The sequence below is a fragment of the Cryphonectria parasitica genome (genome assembly GCF_011745365.1).
Source record: "Cryphonectria parasitica EP155 unplaced genomic scaffold M406scaffold_6, whole genome shotgun sequence".
Classification (NCBI taxonomy): domain Eukaryota; kingdom Fungi; phylum Ascomycota; class Sordariomycetes; order Diaporthales; family Cryphonectriaceae; genus Cryphonectria; species Cryphonectria parasitica.
In genome coordinates, this window is record NW_024468914.1 from 1,526,452 (window position 1) to 1,547,078 (window position 20,627).

General features: G+C 49.4%; 7 protein-coding genes across 7 annotated transcripts; 4 read left to right on the top strand and 3 right to left on the bottom strand.

Moving 5' to 3' along the window:
• Positions 1–1,770: 1,770 nt before the first annotated feature.
• On the top strand, positions 1,771–3,321 carry M406DRAFT_357102 (zinc-binding oxidoreductase CipB). The gene is made up of 2 exons (XM_040923590.1): positions 1,771–3,104; positions 3,170–3,321. The coding sequence occupies exon 1, from the start codon at positions 1,930–1,932 to the stop codon at positions 3,094–3,096; it is 1,167 nt and encodes a 388-aa protein (XP_040774422.1). The 5' UTR covers positions 1,771–1,929; the 3' UTR covers positions 3,097–3,104; positions 3,170–3,321.
• A 1,365-nt stretch (positions 3,322–4,686) lies between these two features.
• M406DRAFT_74077 (uncharacterized protein) lies at positions 4,687–7,846 on the bottom strand (the record flags this gene model as incomplete). Its single annotated transcript, XM_040925692.1, has 3 exons — positions 4,687–5,825; positions 5,889–6,229; positions 6,288–7,846. 3 exons carry the CDS (start codon positions 7,844–7,846, stop codon positions 4,687–4,689), a joined length of 3,039 nt encoding a protein of 1,012 aa, XP_040774423.1.
• A 1,005-nt stretch (positions 7,847–8,851) lies between these two features.
• M406DRAFT_74078 (uncharacterized protein) lies at positions 8,852–9,452 on the top strand (the record flags this gene model as incomplete). The annotated part of the gene is made up of 3 exons (XM_040925693.1): positions 8,852–8,899; positions 8,973–9,153; positions 9,262–9,452. 3 exons carry the CDS (start codon positions 8,852–8,854, stop codon positions 9,450–9,452), a joined length of 420 nt encoding a protein of 139 aa, XP_040774424.1.
• Positions 9,453–10,098: 646 nt separating this feature from the next.
• M406DRAFT_331983 (uncharacterized protein) lies at positions 10,099–10,852 on the top strand (the record flags this gene model as incomplete). Its single annotated transcript, XM_040920689.1, has 5 exons — positions 10,099–10,146; positions 10,203–10,218; positions 10,332–10,492; positions 10,590–10,700; positions 10,769–10,852. 5 exons carry the CDS (start codon positions 10,099–10,101, stop codon positions 10,850–10,852), a joined length of 420 nt encoding a protein of 139 aa, XP_040774425.1.
• Positions 10,853–13,921: 3,069 nt separating this feature from the next.
• On the bottom strand, positions 13,922–15,685 carry M406DRAFT_261903 (uncharacterized protein; the record flags this gene model as incomplete). The annotated part of the gene is made up of 1 exon (XM_040917477.1): positions 13,922–15,685. One exon carries the CDS (start codon positions 15,683–15,685, stop codon positions 13,922–13,924), a length of 1,764 nt encoding a protein of 587 aa, XP_040774426.1.
• Positions 15,686–16,821: 1,136 nt separating this feature from the next.
• M406DRAFT_261591 (uncharacterized protein) lies at positions 16,822–17,871 on the bottom strand (the record flags this gene model as incomplete). The annotated part of the gene is made up of 1 exon (XM_040917453.1): positions 16,822–17,871. One exon carries the CDS (start codon positions 17,869–17,871, stop codon positions 16,822–16,824), a length of 1,050 nt encoding a protein of 349 aa, XP_040774427.1.
• An 896-nt stretch (positions 17,872–18,767) lies between these two features.
• On the top strand, positions 18,768–20,039 carry M406DRAFT_261514 (HET-domain-containing protein; the record flags this gene model as incomplete). Its single annotated transcript, XM_040917445.1, has 2 exons — positions 18,768–19,262; positions 19,302–20,039. Coding segments are annotated over 2 exons (1,233 nt in total), but the record flags the coding sequence as incomplete, so codon positions are not given.
• Positions 20,040–20,627: the final 588 nt, after the last annotated feature.

Sequence of the window (20,627 nt, forward strand, 5' to 3'; positions counted from 1 at the left end):
GGCTTAATAAGGTCAACATTATCGAGGCGGGGAAGTCGTTTCTAAGGGAGGGAAAGCCAGATACAGCTGTCTTTGGCGTGCGCTGGCGTACGAATGAGCCTTACGATATGTTGAACATGGGGATGGAGTGGAACTGCTCTGCCTGTTCCTACGGTGGATCATTGGAGAAGTTTCAGTTCTTTGCTTTCGTGGGCGCTTGTCTTCTGATAATTCATACTTTAGCTTACTAACAATTACCAAAGCATATGCTGTTATCGTTTCCAAAGCTTCTACCTTTGGATGTCCGGCTCAAGCTGATCGGTGGTCAGTGGAAACCTGTCTGGTAAGAGCAACCCAACCTGGGAATTTCCGTGATCTGCTCCTGGACTGGAATACTTTATCTAAGTTTGTAGGAGGTAATCTAGAAAGAATTACTGGAAGAGTACTCGATCTAAAAGAATAAAGAGGACAAATCTTATCTGCCCGATCTTGGCAGTAGGAAGCACCAGTATGGGACACTTCGGCAACACGAAGCCCGGAATAATGGCTATTCTGCAGTAAATGCAACCCTTCTAGACGAATAAGAGCAAACAAACAAAGCAGAGGTAGTGTCTGAGCGAATCATTGGGAATGTGTTTGGGGTTTGAATCCTCATCGACATTAAGAGGGCGTGAGGAGTCATTATTACTTAATCAGAGTGCTGCAGCCGAGATCAACGTCTCTTTTGCTTGTACTGAAACGTCGCATAGGCATTTGTGTTTCCAAATAGGAACCATTCCGAATAGAAGTGGTGATCTAAATATAGCTTACTGATCTCAGTACTAGATTCAAGGTGCCAACCTGTAGGAGCGACAACAGCAGCCAGTGCTCACTGCTATACTAAGGAACAGCTTCCGAAGATTGTTTGCAGTATTATATCTTGTCATCATCAAACTGTTTTGTACTTTCCTGTTGAATGGACTATAATAAAGCTTTATTCTACATGATGAGGACATGCGGACAGAGTCTAATTAATTAAATAGGCCCGCATTCAGTACAACCTGTGAAGATGATGTGATTGGCAACCAGAGTCAGGTGCCCATGTGCTCGAGAATATATCCAGACTATGTATTAACTCGGCACTGCTGCTCAGCTTAATATTCAAATTGACAAGCATGTTTCCAAGAATGGCGCGGGCCTCTGTTGAACAAGATTGTCAATAGGCCAAAGTTACAGCCCGATGAAGCAGAACACAATCCCTTGAAACCGAGGCTTAGCGATAATGAAGGTGAAACCACAGCTACAAACGGCCCCGTCCCCAACGCTGTTAGTCCCATCTAAAATTGAGAAGCCAATCGAGACGAGCGGCTGGCGGTGGAATGAGTCTAACCTAGATTCGTATCCCAGCCTTGTGTTGTGCAGGTGGCGTAGCCGCAGGCCTCTAAAGTCCGATGCCTGTGCTTGTTTTCAGTGTTTACCCCGCTATGTCCGTTGCGTATCCTACCGCGCCTGGCTAGGGATGGCGCATTAGATTGTCCGAAACTAAGCTTATTTCGAACTCGCACTTGGACAACCGACATCTTATAGGTCGTCTTCATACCAAGCGTCATACTTCCAGAGTGTTGTGTTGGGTAAGATTTCAGACCCTCTCATCGTTGGTAGACCAAGAGAAGCACTAATCCTAATTTCGTATTGATACTTGGCAGATTTCCCCCGAGCACAACTTGACAGTTAATATAAAACTGACGACTTTTATCCGCCCAGGACATAAGAAAATGGCTGCTTGGTTGCTCTGTATTTTTCAACTGCACAATCTCAACGGAATTGAATTGAGCCTCTTAACCTTGAACTGAGAAACTCGCCACATTTCCTTTATAAGAAAACACTCAAGAAGACAAGGTTGACCTCATCGCGACATCCAAGTTGGAAATACTTAAGGTCTCTAGAGCTTCTTGGCTATCAAACAACAGCATGGCCGCAAAAACACCTGAGAATCATGCGGCCTGGATTTCAAAGGCCAAAGGGCCTCTCTCCATCTCGCCAGCTCCGTACACGCCACCCGGGCCAGATCAGGTTGTGGTTCGAGTTCATGCAATCGCCATGAATCTCATCGACTGGATGAAGCAAGAGGTGGGCGACATGATGTACGGATGGATCAAGTACCCCTTCATCCTGGGAAATGACGTGGCTGGAGAGATTGTCGAGGTCGGCACGAAGGTGCAGAAATCGGGACAGTTCCGACCTGGTCAACGTGTCACAGGGCTCGCCCTAGGCATGGACTCGCGCTCTGCAAAGGCCGCCGAAGGTGGATTCCAGGAGTACGTCGTCCTGAGGAGCAACTCGGTGTCAGCAATTCCGGACGATATGGCGTACGAGAAGGCATGTGTATTGCCTCTGTGTCTGAGCACAGCTGCTTCCGGACTCTTCTGTGACAAATATCTCGCCCTCAATCACCCTTCGGTTGAGAATTACATCCACAAGGCTGGCGCTGGTGATGTGGTTGTCGTGTGGGGTGCCAGCACAGCCGTGGGCATGAATGCCGTCCAGCTGCTTGTCGCTGCGGGCTACAGGGTTGTTGCGACAGCTGGAGTCCATAATTTCGACACTATCCGGGGGCTCGGCGCCACGGAGGTTTTCAGTTATAGAAGCAAGACCTGCGTCAAGGAAATCGTGGACGCTGTCGGACGCCTCACCTCCGATGGCCGGACTAAATGTGGCGGGGCGATGGCCATCGGCGAGGCATCGATCAAACCGTGCATCGAGATACTGGCCACGTGCTGCAAAGGCTCAGAGAGAAAATTTGTGGCATCCATGTCCATGGACGGCCCGGCAAAGATGGCGCCCGGGGCTTTCGGAATGGTATCCTTCCTGGCCAAGATGGTGTGGGCGCAAATCACTACGCTGGTGAAGAAGACCATGAAGGGTGTCACGGTGCAGTTTGTCTGGGGCACGGAGCTTGTTGACAGTGATGTTGCAAAGGTGGTGTACAGTGACTTCTTGCCTGCTGCCCTGGCTTCTGGGAGATTCGTGCCAATGCCAGAGCCTCAGGTCATAGGACAAGGGCTGGAGAAGGTACAAGAGGCATTTGAGGTGGGCAAAAAGGGTGTCTCGGCAAAGAAGATTGTAATCACATTGTGAATAAATGGGTAAGCAATCACAACAGACTGCTACTTTACTACACTATACAAACACTGATGTCTCCTTCTCTCAGAACTTCAAAGTTCTTGGCTGTGCAACCGAAGAAAGTGCCAGTGTCCTCGTTTGTTTACAGGCTGATACCTACATGTTATGGCCAAGGGGTGTATTTTAATATGCGTGTTGCTTCTTGTAATATTTCATGCTAATACCAATGCTGATGATTGCAAAGAAGCTTTAAAATGCAATCTCCCCGTGACACATTGCAGTATTGAGGCGACTAAGGAACTCACCCTGATGAGTACGCCACGGCGATTGCTTTTCCACTGCATTTCGAGTCTCGGCGTCGGCCGGATCGTCGTGGTCGGGAAGAGTGTTGTGCATTCTAGTGTCACATAGAGACAGGTTTCAGAATGTGCAGAGTGAAAACTTCGTTTTCGAACCCGTTTTCGCTTTCGATATACAGATCTGTCCCTTGGTACAGACAATAGCTCATCAACAGCTGGGGCATGACATGGCATCGTCTCGTCCAAGTGGGCCAGTGAGCGGTTCCTGGAGCGACTACATGAACATACGACGATCCATCCTGGTTTGTACGGATATATTGCCTAGGACAGTTCTTTCCCGGGTTAGGTATAGATTAGGTCCAAGGGCTGCGACTACCGAGCAATATCCATCATTACGCGAGGAGGCTTCATGCCGTGCTTGTTCTGGCAGACGGGCAGATGGCGGGCACGGTCGAGTTTGTTCTGCTACATATCGTTGCGCGCCGTAACGTCACCGCTGTCTTGACTTGGCGGGACAGAGACAACAAATGACAATCTCTTCGCTTTTCACACCCATCCGGGCAACGATTGGCTGGTGCTAAGTGAGCTCCACACCCTGATGGAAGGAAGTGAGAGCAGTGATTGCGACCCAAGGCTACAGTGGAGATGGAAATGACGGTCTGGGTGAGGAGAACCGGCGAGCTTGAAAAGCATCCTACTATCGTGGCCCTACTCGAGAACTCTACTAGAGAGGGCAAGCTAGTATTTCAAAGGCTAGCGGCCTGATATACACAAGAATACGAGGTTGACATAGGCAGTGAGATGTCATGATTCTTAAACAAGAGAATTTAAACACTGAAAATGGATCCACAACAAGAGGCGTTGCGAGTTAATTGCTGGAGTTCATTTAAGCGAAGATGTCACAATTCTAAAGATGCATAAAGTAGATTGTTCCGAATAGATCAAGTGTTATTCCATTTGGAGACCATCCCTTCTATTCTTCCTCCTCTTATGAGGGAATATATTCTATTGCTCTCATTCATTCAATCTTGTAATAAACACCATTTCATCTCTTCATTGTCCTTCAACTGAGTGGCGACCCTTGCCAATTACAAAATGATTCAATACTCTACCCTTCCCCTCCCTTAAGAAGACGCGGCCCCCCTCAGAATGACCAAGGAAGAGAACGACAAGCTGTGGGAATGCTTAATTGAAACCCCCTCATTGGCCTAAGTATTAGATAATCTTGATACCCTTGCGAGCTAATGAAAAGGGGTTCAGCCAGATGAACCATCGTATGTAGCCATCAGTATATATGGTTAATCTATCAAATATACCAGTGACCTTGGCGTGGAGGCTGTACATCATCTTCCTCAGTCCCCATGCCAAGATGCCTGACAGGTTCATCAATACCCAGCATGTTCACACTGTCCTGGAGATGCGAGTCCAAGGCCATAGAGCCCCATTTGATCTTGCCCAAGGTCAGCTTTCTCAATAATAACGACTCTTTCTCATCTCGTGCGCTCAAGCTCATGCCGCCCAATAAGCGCTCAACTTCATTTTCATCCAAAGCACCACTGCCTATGAGAATACTCTGGCCCTGCCAATCCTGGGGAGCGCCATGCGTTTCTTGAAAGCGGTCAACGCTGGAAGAATGATTTCCGTCTCCGTTATTGTAGGTTCTGATAAAGGGACCAGTCTGCAAAGAAGGTTGCGTTTCTGAGCGTGTATATTTGTGCATGCTGTCGAGGTCAATCTGGACAGAGCGTTCGTATCGTTCTGCATATCCCGTTGTCAGAGCTGAGAATCGAGTATTCCCAGGTCTTGGTTCGTAATATGCTCCCAGAAGGGGTCCTGTGTTGTTATCCCGCAAGTGGGGAGAAGGCTGCGGATAAACACTGCCACTGGCAACGTCTAACTGGGCCCTTGTCTGGGACACACGTTCGGGTAATGGCGGCCTCGTTCCTCTTTGATTGTTTGACCTCAGTGGCTGATAATTTTCTTCTGACATTGTTATTGAGGATTGGTAGGACTGGCGCAGCGTGTCGGCGTTCGTGGCATCTATGGCGGCATTGTATCCCTGAACTGCGGCTGTCTGTTGACCCCTAGTGAAGTTCATAGATGGCGCAGGCATTTGAACCTGACCATTGCCGTCATTAGATTCTTCATATGCAGATCCTTCCCTAACGGCACTATCGGAGGTATTCGTAAGTTCCCAGTGTCTTCTTGCCATCACAGAGGCGTGGCATGCGGCAGACAAAACCAAAGAATTCGATCCACCAGCTACCATGGTCCCCGGGACCTTTCTGTAGCTGAAAGCTATTGGTATGCAACATAAGAGGGCGGAGACGAGAGTCATAATCAGCAAAGCCAACCCTGAAACCCCCATAGCAACCAAGGCGTCTTCTGAGACTCCCAACTCTTGCAGGTCAAATGAATAGCTTATATAAGAAGAGTCCCAGAAATCTGATTATAACATTGAAGTCAGCAGCCTGCGACAATAATGTTTAATACTTCTAATCCACTTACTCCCTTCAACGATGTAGATAAATATTGCGTTCGATAAGATCCAGTGAAGGCCAATGCTAACACCAAGCAACGGCAAGCTGTATCTATACGGTAGTTGAAGACGATAACTGGATGTCTGAGATCCTGTAGGGTGGGAAACACGCAGCGGCTTGTATTCGAGACTGTACGAGTTCCACTCCTGCTCAGTCTGAGTACGAGTAAAGAAAGCATTGAAAGAGAAATAGCAAAATGATAGGATGATTTGGGGGCTATTCGCAGCGAGAAGCAAAGTCACGTATGACGGTGGTTCGTAGAATATGTTGACGGCTGTGTTATTGTCTGAGGAACCAAACGCCTGGATTCTGTTGCGCAGTACATGTCAGCATCTCGTAAACGACAACCAGAAGCCATGTAACATACACCGAGCTGGGCCCGTAGGTGGTAGCAAAGATTGTCAAAGCAACCACGAGCAGAATTACGCCGGCTGTGAGGAGGCTGTAGGTGCGTATCCACACGCCTTTAGATATGACCGACTTGACATATCGGCGAGTGATACCATGCCATCGGCGTGGTCTGGGTCCATGGATCAGATACTGGGTTGATCCCAGTGTTTGTTTTTGAAATTCAATTCGCCGGCTGTCCCTGATGTTGATTGTACCTAACCCAACCGTCTTTGCATCAGGACATGAGATGAACGATTCCATCGCATCGCCAAGCGTGACAAGTGAAGTGTGTGGGATCTTCCAGAGGGTCAAAGCACCCAGGAAGACCTTGGCAAACACACACAGGGCCACGACCAGAAGCAGAGAGGTAGAGGCACCGACCTTGCACTTGTAGTCCGGGTTCGGCTCTGCAAGGCAATACGCCACATTCAAGTGGCTGAAAGATTGATTGAACCCGTATATCGTTGGATACGAAGACTGAAAGCTCTCCACAGGGATGGTCCAGATCGAACCTGATAGGGTTGTAGTATTCACCCAGGCATGTGCTGTGGGATCCCCAAGCACTCCTGCGCATTGACCGTACTGGTTACATCCGTCGTCTGAGGACCGTTCATCAGGTACTCTTTGGTTGAAACAGGAAAGTGAACGCCACAGGGAGTTGGCGACACGGGGAGGAATGTGTGCATCCCAAAGCTGGCTGAGATTGCTGTTTGTGTCGAAATCGAAAATTTCTGACCGAACCCATCCAGGACCCACGCCATCAACAACGACTGTCATGTTGCGATATTCTTTTCTCGGCTTGCAGAATCTGTATTCGGAGAAACACTCGCTGGGTGTAAGGTTTTTCCACCCTGCAACTGCACTCTCAACCACCTTCATTGTCTGATTGGCGGGTGACGAATCGTCCCAGTATTGAGCCAAGTTAATCTGCTCGCCGAGGCCGTACCATATGTTAGTCATATTGTTATTGAAAGTAGGCCCAGGAAAGCCAGATGGGGACAAAGATGCCCCTGGACCAAAATAATGCCCCGTTCCCTCCACGAATGCTTCGGTCGCGATGCCGAGATGCCAGCTGGAGCCCTCGAAATTCGTTTCGTAAACGACGCTATTGAAAAGTAGGTGGACGGGTACAGAACTAAGAAACAGCCCAAACCATACGATCCGTTTAAAATTAGAGAGAAAGAAGATGTTCTTTAACGACGGCACTCCGATTTCCAAGCCACATAGAACCTGGTGGGCCTTGTCGATTTCTTTGCGAGATGGCGCACTCAAAATTTGCATAAAGAAGTTGGATGATGCAAGGACACAGGTCGAAAGAACGTTGATAAAAAGGTGCAATACCAAGTTGATACGGCTGGCAGCAGTACAGTCGCCCTGATATAAGATTCTCGCTGTCGAAATGGGTCGCGGTGGGGATGCGAAAACATTGGCCAAGACGCACCCCAGCAGCACGAGCGCAGAGAAAAAGATCAAGAGCAGGTTGACGGCGCCGATGCGGCGCCAACCACTCTTAGGAAATCTGTCCTGAATGGACATGGTAAAATGTAGAAGATTAGGTGCTGTAAGGATAATTCGGATGGCGGTACGTCGCCTAGAAACCAAGTGGAATCGACATTAGAAGCTCTCATATCTTTCAAGAAGATTGGTTGTGCTAGGAGATCGATGTGGCTACCGCAGATTGAATGTTGGTGAGAGAAAACACTTTAGAGCCCTGGTATGTGTAAAGTATCTTTGGAAAACTAAGTACTTATTGAAACAGCTAGCCCTCATCCTTGCAGCTGCAAAGGTGATGATCGGTTGGCACGTACTTGCAATCCAGGAAAAGCGACCTTAGCGCGTAAGCTGCATCACGACCCTGCACGGCGTAAGCTGCAATTATTGCCACATGACGAAGCGGATATCGTGGAGAACACGTGCTGCTTGTCTGCTGGCAGTGTATAGCATATCCCTTTGGTATCCCAATTAATTTCATGATATGACTTAACTACTTTTTAAGGAACTGTATCGAATTTCAACCAAGACTTCACGTTCAAAGTTCTGAATGCTGTCAACCGGTAATTATGCCTGTTGAAGTTTTGTCGAGGTTATAATGTCCGGGATCATGAAGCGATGCTTATCTGAAGTTCAAAAGTCAGCCTTGAGTGCGACCAGCCCGGAATCCGGTTTGAGACTAAAATATACGGGGGCTAAGCTGACAGGAATGTGACCAGAGTGGGGGGGAGGGGCTGGGGTTGCATGCAGCTGAGGCCTCTGGTACTTGCTACATATCACAATATAAACTCTCGTCCTACTCTTGTTTCTGCTTATATTGATCTTCTAGACTCAAACCCATTCGCCATATATCATCAATTCTTTTGATGAATTACAGCAGCCATGCCCACGAAATATTATATGATATCCACTGAAAGTTTCAAACAGCGAATTTCAAGTACAATTCCTTCCGTATTGAAAAGATGGGGCTGCCGAGTATGGGTCATGAGAATCATTCGTTTGGTAATTATAAGTATCAAACTTAGCGTTTCTATCAATACCTTGGTTGCTATGAAAGCTTATGTGGGGAGTACCGTGCTTCTCCTGCATGTTATTTTTGTATGTCCAAAGACATGGCCGAAAGCCCAAGAGAGATACACTGCTTTCATAAAACTAATAAACAATGCATTAGTCATCTATTTTGATCACATTTGACATAGCTAGACTTGTTACTGCATGGGTTGGGGACGAGTCTCCGTGGACGCCGCCAGGCCTGATCATAGCTGTCGACTTGATGCTCGGTGTCCTCACAATTGGATCCGGTATTGCGGCAGGCATCACCTTCTACAGCACAGCCTCCACAGGAGCCATGTGGTAAGCAAATTTGAAATAAGACTCTTGCACTGAATTTTAGTCACTAATCGAATGGGTGTGGGGGATTATCACCTGTAGGTTTATACTTGTATTGGCTCTCATTTCAAGTGGCGGCCTCACTTATCGTCTGTTTCGAGAGCTTCCTGCCCAGAGACAACTCCGACATCTCTACCAAACCATAGAGCCGACTATACTCTTTACCGAGTCAGGCGATGCGGTCGCTGTCTTCTTAAAGGGGTCCACAGAGACAGGAGTTGAGTTGCCCCATATCCGGTTGGCACAGGCTGAAGTTATGTGAGAGCCGGACACAGCTCAATAATGCTCCTAATTACGATGATTTGGCCCTTAGTGGATGGTCTAGTGGGCACGTTGAGCTTGACGAATTGCTTAGAGCGATTAGAAAGAAACCTCTTATATTTATGTCAGCAACCGTTGTTGACAACGAAGGGGTCCCGAGGTCATCAAAAGTCTCGAAGGAAGCATTCAGAGGGCAAAATTAAGGAAGGAAAACTTAGGCGCAAAGAACCGCTTTCGCTGTTATTTATATACTAAGAATACAATCTAAGGGAAATGGGGGGAAACCACTGAGGGTACGCCTTCCATGTAAACATCGGTTAGAAGACCTTCGTGCCTTTTCATATAAGCTTTATGTTTCCCGGAAAGCAAAGCAGACTGTCATTCTCCTGCTTGACTGCTACTTAACTCTTCTGTACCCGCCAAACTTTCTAGAATACGAACCTCGCGACTGCTCTTAACAATTCTCAAGAGTTATAATTGTATCATTTCATATGCCACGAATAAATATTTCGACAGCAACAGCGATCTCTTTGTTGTTCCAGACAACTTTGACATCAACATCTCCATCAGTTCTCGAAACTTGAGCCATGGCCACAGATCTCAATGTTCCTACACATTTCTAGCAAGAATACCATCGTCCTCCCACCATGTCTTCAGCAGTACACGAGCCTGATCCACACATCCATGCCAAACCTGTGATTTGACGACTTTTTCCAACAAGCTGAGCAGCATGAACCTTCCCTCCTTATAGATTCCAGAACAACCATGTACGTCAGATGCTTCATGCCGTTCAACACCGCTTCCTCGTTTTCCTTTGCGTTGAAAGCATTAGCAGTCGGTGGCCCCCAAGATCTTGACGCAAGTACTGCCCTCCTTTCAGCTCCATCACCCAAGCCGAATCTTCGCCTCGAGTCCAATGGTCACTTGCTTACGGACAGACTATGGCAGATTTGTCCAATACTTTTCGCCAATCACCCTGGTACTACGAATCACCGATTCTGGGATGGTGTCACTGGTCTGACAGGCTGTCAGTTCTATTGGGTAAGTCTGCATGCATGATGTATGCAGAAGGCCATCCTACCTCCTTAGCCATCTATTCTGGCTTCTATTACCCCTTTTTACTGACGTCTCTACACAGACTGAAGTCAAGAGCTGGCGAAAGCGCTCAGCGCTATCCTCGACCCTCGACCACACCTCGCGCTTACTGTCCCATCCGCTGTCACTTAGAGTCATTGGAGCACAGAATCCAGTCCGTATTTATTAAAGACTATCCAAGTGCTGTTACGATCTTGAAACAACCCTGTCTCAACTTAATAGCACGTGGTCCCGCCGGGAAACACCATGATAGCCGAGCCAATTCTCATGAAGCTCGAGTTTCCTCTCGCCACGGCAAGAGCCTAAAGACAGCGCTTGTGTCTTCGTCACATGCTTAGTTCATTTCGTCTGTAATCTACTCACAAGTCAGTCTTCATTATGCACGCGATGTTCCCAATCAGATGCAATTTCGGGCGGGGATGTACTTAGTAGGTTGCTAGACTCCGTTGATCAGCTTTCGGCCTCCATCCGGCGAATGGTGGTCGAACTGCAGGCTGACCCAATCTCACTAGACTAGACACTAAGATTCTCTACGCCAAGTCATGTGTTCATGAGCATAGACGACTGCGCGTCAGACGGTACGCAGAAGCTACGTGGCCATGCATTTAAAGGAGAGAATCAGCTGCCGGTTTCCTTCTGCTCTTCGATAACCACAACTTGCTCAACATTGACGACTTTCCTGATACTAAACCTCCTCTGACAGTTCCACAAGATGGGGTTACAGATGAGCTATTTGCGAAGATTCTGTCATCGCAGAGCCGATTACACGCCTCTCATCGACGATACACGATGGCCACACTATTTGGGAAAGAAGGTGGACGCAACGGGGATTACATCGATTTTGATCAGAAGGGCATGCAGTAACGAAACAAAAAGCCATATCTATACTTCCAGATCTGATTATCATGAAGGTGTTTCAGAACCTGGATGACTGCAGTGTCGAATGCCTTCGCCGCGTTTCACGAAAGTTTGCGAGCCTATGCAGCAAGACCGCACTCAAGCACTTGCAGCTGCCTACCGACCTCAATTCTCCTTTTTACATGTGGCACGACTGTTTGGCCGGGCCTTTCTTATGGCCGCGGCCGAGCACCATCGATGGGTTCAAGACGGAGCTTTGCCGACTCCTTGACAAGGATAGGTACTGTCAAGTCTGCTTGACAGCACGTGAGGCACCTGACTGGGACAGCAGGGTCAAGAGGTTATGTCGATACCTGCACTGCTCTGCGTGTGGCGTTGATCACCCAGCATGTTTGTTCTCCATCCGTCAACGTCGAAAAGAGACATCGTCTGATCAAGTGTGCATCGGTCACGAGGGCTACTTCCGCATCTGTGAGCACAGCCAGATCCGTTGGAAAAATATCGAATACTGGCGTCTCATGCAGTTATTTCAACCTGAAACTTCCGAGAATGTGGTTTTTGTGTGCAAGGAACAGGGTCATCTTATGTTGTGCCCCGAGCAGAAACTTGCGATGGGAGCAGACGCTGACGTCGGACGTGGCCGTGACTGCGGATGCGTCGAATCGCGCAGCCTCCATCCAACGATCGAAATTCGCTCGTATAAATCTTTAGTCACCTCATGGACTGCGCACATTGATTTTACGCCCCAGGAGCGCCCAGTCATCCTGCCGACCCTCTGGTGTAGATTAGGAGAAGCTTATAAAATGGGGGGCTGGGGAATTTGTCCAATCCTGTTTTACGGCCACATACCTCAACTTCTTTGTTTCGACCCGAATGACTGTGGATGTGTCGGGATGCAACACCGACCGATGGGTAACTGGTGGCCTTGTCCTCCATTGGATAAAAGCAGGTCGTGCCGGTGGAATCCTGCAAGACAAATCAGTTGGCTTTCTGAGGACACCCGGAAAGAGTACGAATATCAATAGAAACTCGAGGCATAGCAAGAGGCGCCACAGAAATCAACACCAAAGCGCATATTACAAGAGACAGCTGGGCAGCGCGGTGACTGCCAGGCCGACTTACAATCCCACCGAAGGCGCATAAATTATGGCGGCAAAGAGCTCACAGACGAGCGCGGGCTCTTCGATGTGGAGGTTCGGCCATGTCATTTGGGAGGACACTGTCTTGTGCTCCATTACCAATGCAGATGGGATGCCTGCGATATGATGGGTCCGAACTGGTATCACTCTTTGAATTCGGATTCATACAATATACGCGAAGATCAGGAAACGTACGGGGTCCACTGGTGTGAAAGCGGTACTTGCCATAATTACTACAGACGTTTTCCACGGTTCTCGCGATTCCTCAAGCGCTCGGAATATCGGCGCGAGTGCCCTCGCATGTGTTCATAGTGACACGTGGTTAAGGGGGAGTGCGACTAACAGAGCACATCTGGAAACACGAGAATACCTTGATGCTCTTTCAGCCGGACTCAAAACCCTGGACACCTGAAGAAGCATTGCTGGCACGAAAGGTGTCGATGGGAAGAAGGTAGGGATCAGGCGCCACCACAACCAGGTGGGTGGTGGGTTCTGATTGTGCAAGTCTGAAGGGTGAGTGAGGGGTCATACAATGAATAGACAAGAAGGGAGGAATGGTTGCCCATGGCCGGAAGGGAAAGTTTCAATCGGGACTTATGTAAGGAGAAGTGCGAAATGTTGGACTTCTAAACTATGTCACACGAGCAAAGAATTCTTTTTGGATGTTTTATTGTCGGAATTAGTTCTTGATGCTCGCAAAACTGGAGACTCCTTCCAAGCAGTGCTCTGTCTGGCCTTCCGTCGTGCATCGAAAGAAAGGACTGGTTAGCAGGTCTTGATTCTTGTAGCCATTAGTATGGCCTGATTGTGTAGTTCTATAGAATGTTGGAGTACGAGATCTAATCGCCAGGTTTATGGATTATGCTTATACTCAAAGATAGTATTATGCCACTGTCTAGAAGCTGTATCGTGGGCGAAGCCATTTGCATCGCGGACTCTAAGAAATCCCATCAACATACAACTGTCGCTCAGTGAAATCGATGCTGAAAGTCATCAACAGATATTAGAGTGGCTATCTATCGAGAGAAGTTAACGCAAACGAGAGAGAGATTCGTTTCTCCAGTCTCTCACACGAATCTCTATCACCCCTACATGCCTTTGCTGCTGAATATCTTTCTGTTGTCAAAATCGACTGGGGTACCTGGAAACCGTTGACAATCTACCAAAGCTCCTTCACCAGGATCTGAAATATCTAATTTACCCAGTGGGCTGTCAAAGGAGCATTGCGAACATAGGCACAGAAGACAAGCTCGTATGAGCATCATAATACGGGGCCTCTTCGGCGTGGTCCTAGGGAGTTTGCAACAACGCGCTATTAACGAACAGTATGACAAGCTCTATGGCTTGTATGGCCCGCTTCAAAAGATTTTAGTGCAATTCAAAGATTTCTTTTGTATCGATGATGCCACACACTCTCTTCAGGCTCTTTTCCACTTGCATACATGGCGTCATAACGTTCCCCCATGATAGACCTCTCAGCGCGTTCCTTCAACCTTTTTTCCACATACGATATGGCCACACGGGTATCGTGAAAACCTCCGGTCATTATCCAAGGGGAGACCAACCGAGCATAGAACCTGCGAAGCTCACCGAGGGCGGGCAATGTCAGCAGGATACTGCTGGAAGCCTTCATGATTTGTAAGGCTTGAGGCTTTGACATTTCGATCCAGGAACGAGGTTGCTCCCAGTCGCTCGGCTCGTTTGTGATGAAACGAATTGTGAGTCCCTCTACATTGATCTTATCCTTGGCCCAGGCGATTGTATCCTTCCAGTCTTGCAGCGCGGAGTGGTCTTTCCCCGGCCAAACATTATAGTCATATGGAGGGAAGACAAATTCTAGGAAACGCAGATGATGCAGGCAGTCCTCAGGGACAACCTCCTTCAGGAACCTGCTGGCTCCGAAGCAAGCATGCGGGTACTCATCTTTGGGCCCATCTACAAGGTCCCAGTCGATCTCGCGCTTCCACGGAGGATCGGACGTCCAGTCGTGTACGACGAAGCGATTCCCCGAGTAAAATACAGCCTGAGCTTCCTTGTAAAGTGTCCGGCAGACAAGAAAGAGGGCTTTCGGTGGCGCCCAGCATTGGCAAGCCACCGTTGAGGATTTGGCGCTATGCTGGAGACGACAAAAGCAGCCAGGAGAAGGCCCGTAATATCGCGTCCAGCACTTGGAGAATTGGCAACCATGATGCCGGGATGGTGGGCAAATTAGCCCCATGCCTTCCAAGTTGTCACAATACGTTTGGCTCGATAAAAAGCCTCCGTGCTGTGGGCTCCAGGTAACCTGGGCCCAAGGGGTGATCAAGTCCGAATACTCCAGGATGCGGAAACGCAGTTCTCGCGGCAGGCTGAGGAATAGCGAAGGCGACCCGGATGCAGGACCCTGCACCGGATTAACGGACGATGGCAAGGAAGTCAAAGACGGTGGGATGCCGTGGCAAGCCCGCAGTACGGCGTCGTTGGCTAATTGTTGAAGTTGACCGTGTGGATAACGTGCTAGTCGAACCGAGCAATGTCGGAGCCTCGGCAGACGTAGAAGGGATCTTGTCATCTCCGTGGCTGCTTGTATTCCAGCGTCGGTGGGGACGAAGTCGCAGATTATGGCTAGCTCGAGGATGCCTGGACGAATGCCCGAAGCCAGATGTGAAGCTATTAGATCCCAATCGGCAAGTCTCGGATCAGGATCACCGGCAGCAGGCGTGTCATGCTGAGCGTCCATTCCGCAGAATTGGGGATCTCTGTTGCAACAATGACGGTAACATTCCCAGCCCTCGCTTTCGTGACATGAGGTCCCAGAAAGTATAACTTGGAGGTGAGACAGCGCGGCAAGCGATGATGTCCTCAGGTTTCTCAGAGGTTGGAGTGACTGCTGGTCGCTGTATCGAATGTGAAATCGATGCGTTCTGTACAGGAGGTTCGAGGCTTCCTCATATAGAATACGACATGAAAGAAGCAGACCATGAACTCCAGATGGATGAGGTCCGACGTGTTTGTGGCCGTTTAGATCGACCGATCGCTCTGTGGGGCCGTGAAGGCCAAGGAAATAGTAGATGCGGATGCGAAGTGGTTGTGTCAAACGTAGAATGCCAGGCTGGCTGTGTAGCTGAGGAGGTTCCTGGGGTTGAGAACTTTGATGAGCCATGCTGGTCTTGTCGCGTCGAGGGGGCGGCGGTGAAGCTAGGATTTGGATGTGAAGTATCGTCCTGTGAGCTGTCGTTGTTTCTGATACAATCTTGACACGTCAAGTTTGTGGCTTGAAGTTGCGTGGTTGTTGCCTTGGCTCTGAGAGCAGGATCACATGCAGGGATCCACAATTGAGCGGCGAGGCACCTCTTACATAAACCCTCTCTCGCCTGCTTTGATCACAAAAGGTGGCCTACAAATCAGCCAGATTACGTACTATAAAGTAGGGGAGTATTTCTAGGATTTGACAACTTGAGCTCAACACGTAATTGAACACCATCTGGTCAACTTTCACCAACATCAACCCTGAATACCCTGAATAACATGGCTTATACTATTATATTCGGAGTGAATGAGACGACCCAGTGGTCACAATGGAGTCAAAGAGACTTAGCCCTGCCCAGCTGATGTTCTAAAGGCGTCTGGAAACGGCTTAGTAGATGAGGCTGAAGGCAAACACCTTGTCCAGAGAAATATATAATATATGGTAGACTCGAACGAGGAAGACAAGGAAACAGAGAATCATTCAAGTACGCAATTAACACTCTTGATTCCCTTGCTCAAGCCTAGTTACTCATCTCAAATATCGGTCTTCAACATCTCGTAGATCAAGATAAAGCACCAAGTGTTACTCTCTATATGACCTTCTTTTCGATTATACCGTCATCATTTCGTAAGTCTAGCTAGTTCTTTTTTAGGTACCATAAATCACCATGCTAAAGTCTCTTGTGAGCCTCACATTCTTACTGTCATTCATTATGTTTGGAACACGGCGAAAGGATATTCATGGTGCTTGGGTTATTACGAATCATTTTGATAGGTTCAATGTTATATATTTCTTGTGTTGCATAGAACCCACTACTTTTTCAGCTTTTGCTTCACTCTTATATCCATCCTTTTTATTCTTTCTTTCTTCAAAACAAAATAATAAAAAAAACAATAAGGGAGAGAAAAGACCCATCAAAACTTGCTATAATCACCAGACCGGCTGTGTCTAATGAATTGTATCAATTGCTAGTCCTTTCTCGTGATAAGTCCTTGTTCTTGTGTGGGTGAAGAGAGAGGAAAGCCTGATGAAATATTCATGTGATGCTTTCATAATATTGTAGTCGGTGCTTCTCCAGCCCACTTGACCCAGTCATACGCTAGCATAACGGCATTTTCAAATAGACTAGGAACGAAACAGTTACAAAGTTTGCGATGCGGTGATAAGGGTTTGGTAGGAGGACGGTGGGCAGCTGACGATGCGCCCTGAAGAAAAAGCTTGTCTACTTTCGCAGCAGCCGTCTCGTTAGAGGACTTGAGCCTCAAGAAGTGCTGACGATCCCTCGACTTATCCCAAACCCATCGGTTGGTTCCATTGGGTTCGATATAGTTGTACCCATTCTTATTGCCATATTCGAACATGTCAGTAAGACCATGGATGGCATACAAGACCGCGAGGGGATCCCAGGACGACCGCGGGTTAAAGTACGAGTAATAAATATAAGCCATCCTGACAGGGTCATTCGCGGGGCCTTTGTCCATGAGAGGCCCACCAGTAAGGATATATTTGCTGACGTCGTCCCCGATGAAGATGATCTTCCCCTCCCACGAGTTGATGGCATGGCGCGTGAGGGAAGCGTTGGAGCCGTAGAAATTCCAGCTGTGGCCTGAGGGGTAAGCCCCGCCCATTACCACGAGCTCCGAGACCTTCTGCCTGATGAGTTCGGGTCCGCTGAGATACGAATAGGAGTCGCTCGTTGTGTTCAGCAGGCCAGAAAGATTATCGAGGAAGCCAATAGAGGCGATGGTGATGCTGCCGTCGTCAGCCTCGGACAGAATTTTTCGATACAGTGAGACAGGATCCCACGCCTCATCGGCACGACCCCAGGGAAGGCTTCCAGCAGACCAGTGGCGAGCGACCTTGCTTGCGTACTCGCCAAGCTCATAATACCAGGAGTCGAAGAAGGTGTTGTTGTTCAGCGGACGAGGTATTCCAATCGGAAGGCTCTCAAGGCCGTAGTGCGCTAGGATTGCAGACGCAGCAACAGCTGAGAACGAGGAGGGGTAGTTCAGGTTGACAGCGAGAAGCTCCGCGTCTGGTGAGGTAGCTGCTAGCAACAGGGCACCTGCGTCGCTATTAAGCAGATTAGTACTGCTCATATGCGGACGCTCAATAGCAACGAGTCCGTCCGAGGAAAGGAGAAGTGTGTGGTCTCACTCAACATCGCTGTAGAGATCGGTGTCAACAATCAAGCGTTTACGAGCAGCAAGGGCGTGTGTGACGCCCGTGAGCAGACCAAGAATGTGATGGACGCGCATCTCCTCTTTCACTCTCACACACACTCGGTTGTTTTCTGTACTTGAGTAGACACGACAATGGTGCGCAGGTACCACACGAAGGTCAAGCTGGGGAAGAAGGCGATGGTGAGATCGAATTGATTGCGTTGGGAAGGGCAGATCATGCTGATACGCTTCCTAGGACTTTGGACCTTAAAAGGCTTGGAGGGCTTAGGGCACAGCCCCATTACAGTTGCCTTGAGCTCCAGTGCGCCAGGGCCAGCCCAAACCCCGGTCCGCCCTCCCCCCCAGTATATAGTACTGTATACTAACCCTGGCTGCGACTTCTCCTACCAACATGCATTGCGGGAGGTACTTCATCGCAATACTTCGACACACATCTTTGATGTAAGTAGCAATTAAGTGCACAGTGTGCGGTATCCTCTGCAGCACAAACCTTGTCTGGTAGCACCCAAGCACGCATACTAGCTGGGGAAAAAACAGAAGAAGAAACCTCCCCTCTCCCACAACCAAAAACAGACAAAGTAATGGACGGTACGTTTCTACATAGCGCGTTGGACTTGAGCGTTGAGAGCTAAATAACATGTCATATACTAGCGCCGAGCTGAAAACCAAAAATAAAACATATAAGAGGAGAAGAGAAGATACAAGAACTCGAACCCCTCATCGTCCGTCCACCAGGCTGTGGATTCGGCCCCGCAGAAATGCGCAGTTGGGATCCTGATTGCCGCCGTCCAAGTGCCTGACTCAACACCACGATGACTACTGCGCCAGGTACTGTCATTTACGACTCGCATCCCGTGCGGTCCAGGCTGCGCGAGACGAGGCTGCTGCTAATCCAGGAAGGCGAGTGGGGCGAGGCTATTACTGGCCGTTTGCAAGTTGTGTCGCTGTCCCACAGTCCGAGCTACGAGGCCGTGTCATATACCTGGGGCGACCGCAGCGACGAGCGCACAGTTTACGTTGACGGCCACGCTCTACGCATCAGCGCCAACCTCGAGAGCGCCTTTCGCCATCTCCGCAGCAGCACGGCTCCTCGAGCCTTGTGGGCTGATGCCGTCTGCATCAACCAGAAGGACACCCGCGAGCGCAGTGAACAGGTGGAGCTCATGAGAGACATATACGCACACTGCACCGGCGTCCTCGTCTGGCTCGGCGGCGTTCAGGGGGCTCAGCCCAGAGAGCATGACCACACCACCCCTTGCCGCTGGATCACTGGCTGCACTCCTATCGACGAATCATGGACGGTCTCGGTCTACGAGGACGACATCCACAGGATCACGTCTTTTGAGAGCAGCCTGAAGATGTACTACAGGCTACCGTTCGCCCTCCGCCACAGCGTTAAGATCGACAACGTCTTGGGCGCCTACTGCCTCATCGGCCTGCTCGCAGGGAATAGCCACATCAATAGCACGGATATCATGTTCCTCGACAATACAGATGCTTTCCACAGAATCGTCGAGGAACTACATGGGCTCATGGCCTCTGCATGGTGGACTCGCCTGTGGGTGGTCCAAGAGATTGTACTGCCTCCCAAGGCAACCCTCCACTATGGCCAGTTCGTCGCGTCCTGGGACTTGTTCGCACATGCAGCTCGCAACTACGAGCGCCACTCCAAGACATGCTGCGAAGGCCACTACGCGTCCCTGCACTACCACGATATACGCCACATAGAACATTTCTCCAGGACCATAACCGAGCTCGACGAGCTGAGGAGGGAGTGGCAGACGATCCTGGGCCGGCGAGCTTGGTGGTCTGGTGCCCGTCCAGCTCTTATTTCACTGCGCCGCCTGCTCTGGCAGTTCCGCCCGCGCGAGGTCTCGGACCCGCGCGACAAGGTTTTCAGCCTCCTCACTCTCGTCCAGGACTGGGGTGGGCGGGATCCTATGCGTCCAGACTACAATTTGGACATTACGGCGGTGTACCGGCTGACTGTGCAAAAATCCATAGCCCAGGACCGTTCCCTGTTGATTCTGATGGGAAGCACTGAGAAAACCATGGTCGGCCTGCCATCCTGGCTCCCGGACTGGAACTTCAAGCCAGCCCTCCACGAGCTTGAGCGCCTGGAGCGCACGCCACTGTTCGATGCCTCCAGGGGCGCCACGTTTAGCGTGCGTTTTCCGGATGATGCTCGCATAGAAGTGACGGGATATCAAGTAGACGAAGTCACGGTAGTATCCCCCATAATGCCAGAATATACAGATGAGGCCGAGGGCTTAGCCATGTTCAACTCGTGGTATGACCTAGTTTTTTCTAGGCAGCCGCCTACGTCTACCTGCATTGCTGGGGGGACACGACTCGAGGCGTTCTGGCGTACACTCTGTCTAGATACCGTCCGTAGTATCGGCAAGGAAGAGGCTATGCTCCATAAAGGCCAGCGTTATAGGCGATGCTCCACGACATACGTCCGTGAGTCTTTAAATCTTTGGATGGATGATTCTGGAATGCCTCACCAAAGTGTGACTGACAGATCATTGGTTCAAACGGACATGCGACAAGCGAGAAAGGGACGAAGTGATGAGAAACGCAGGCGAGAGCAGCTGTCACGGACGGCCTCTGCATCAAGCTCATCTGCCGGGACGGAGGCCCCTGGCATGGAAAGCCTCAACTACATCGCG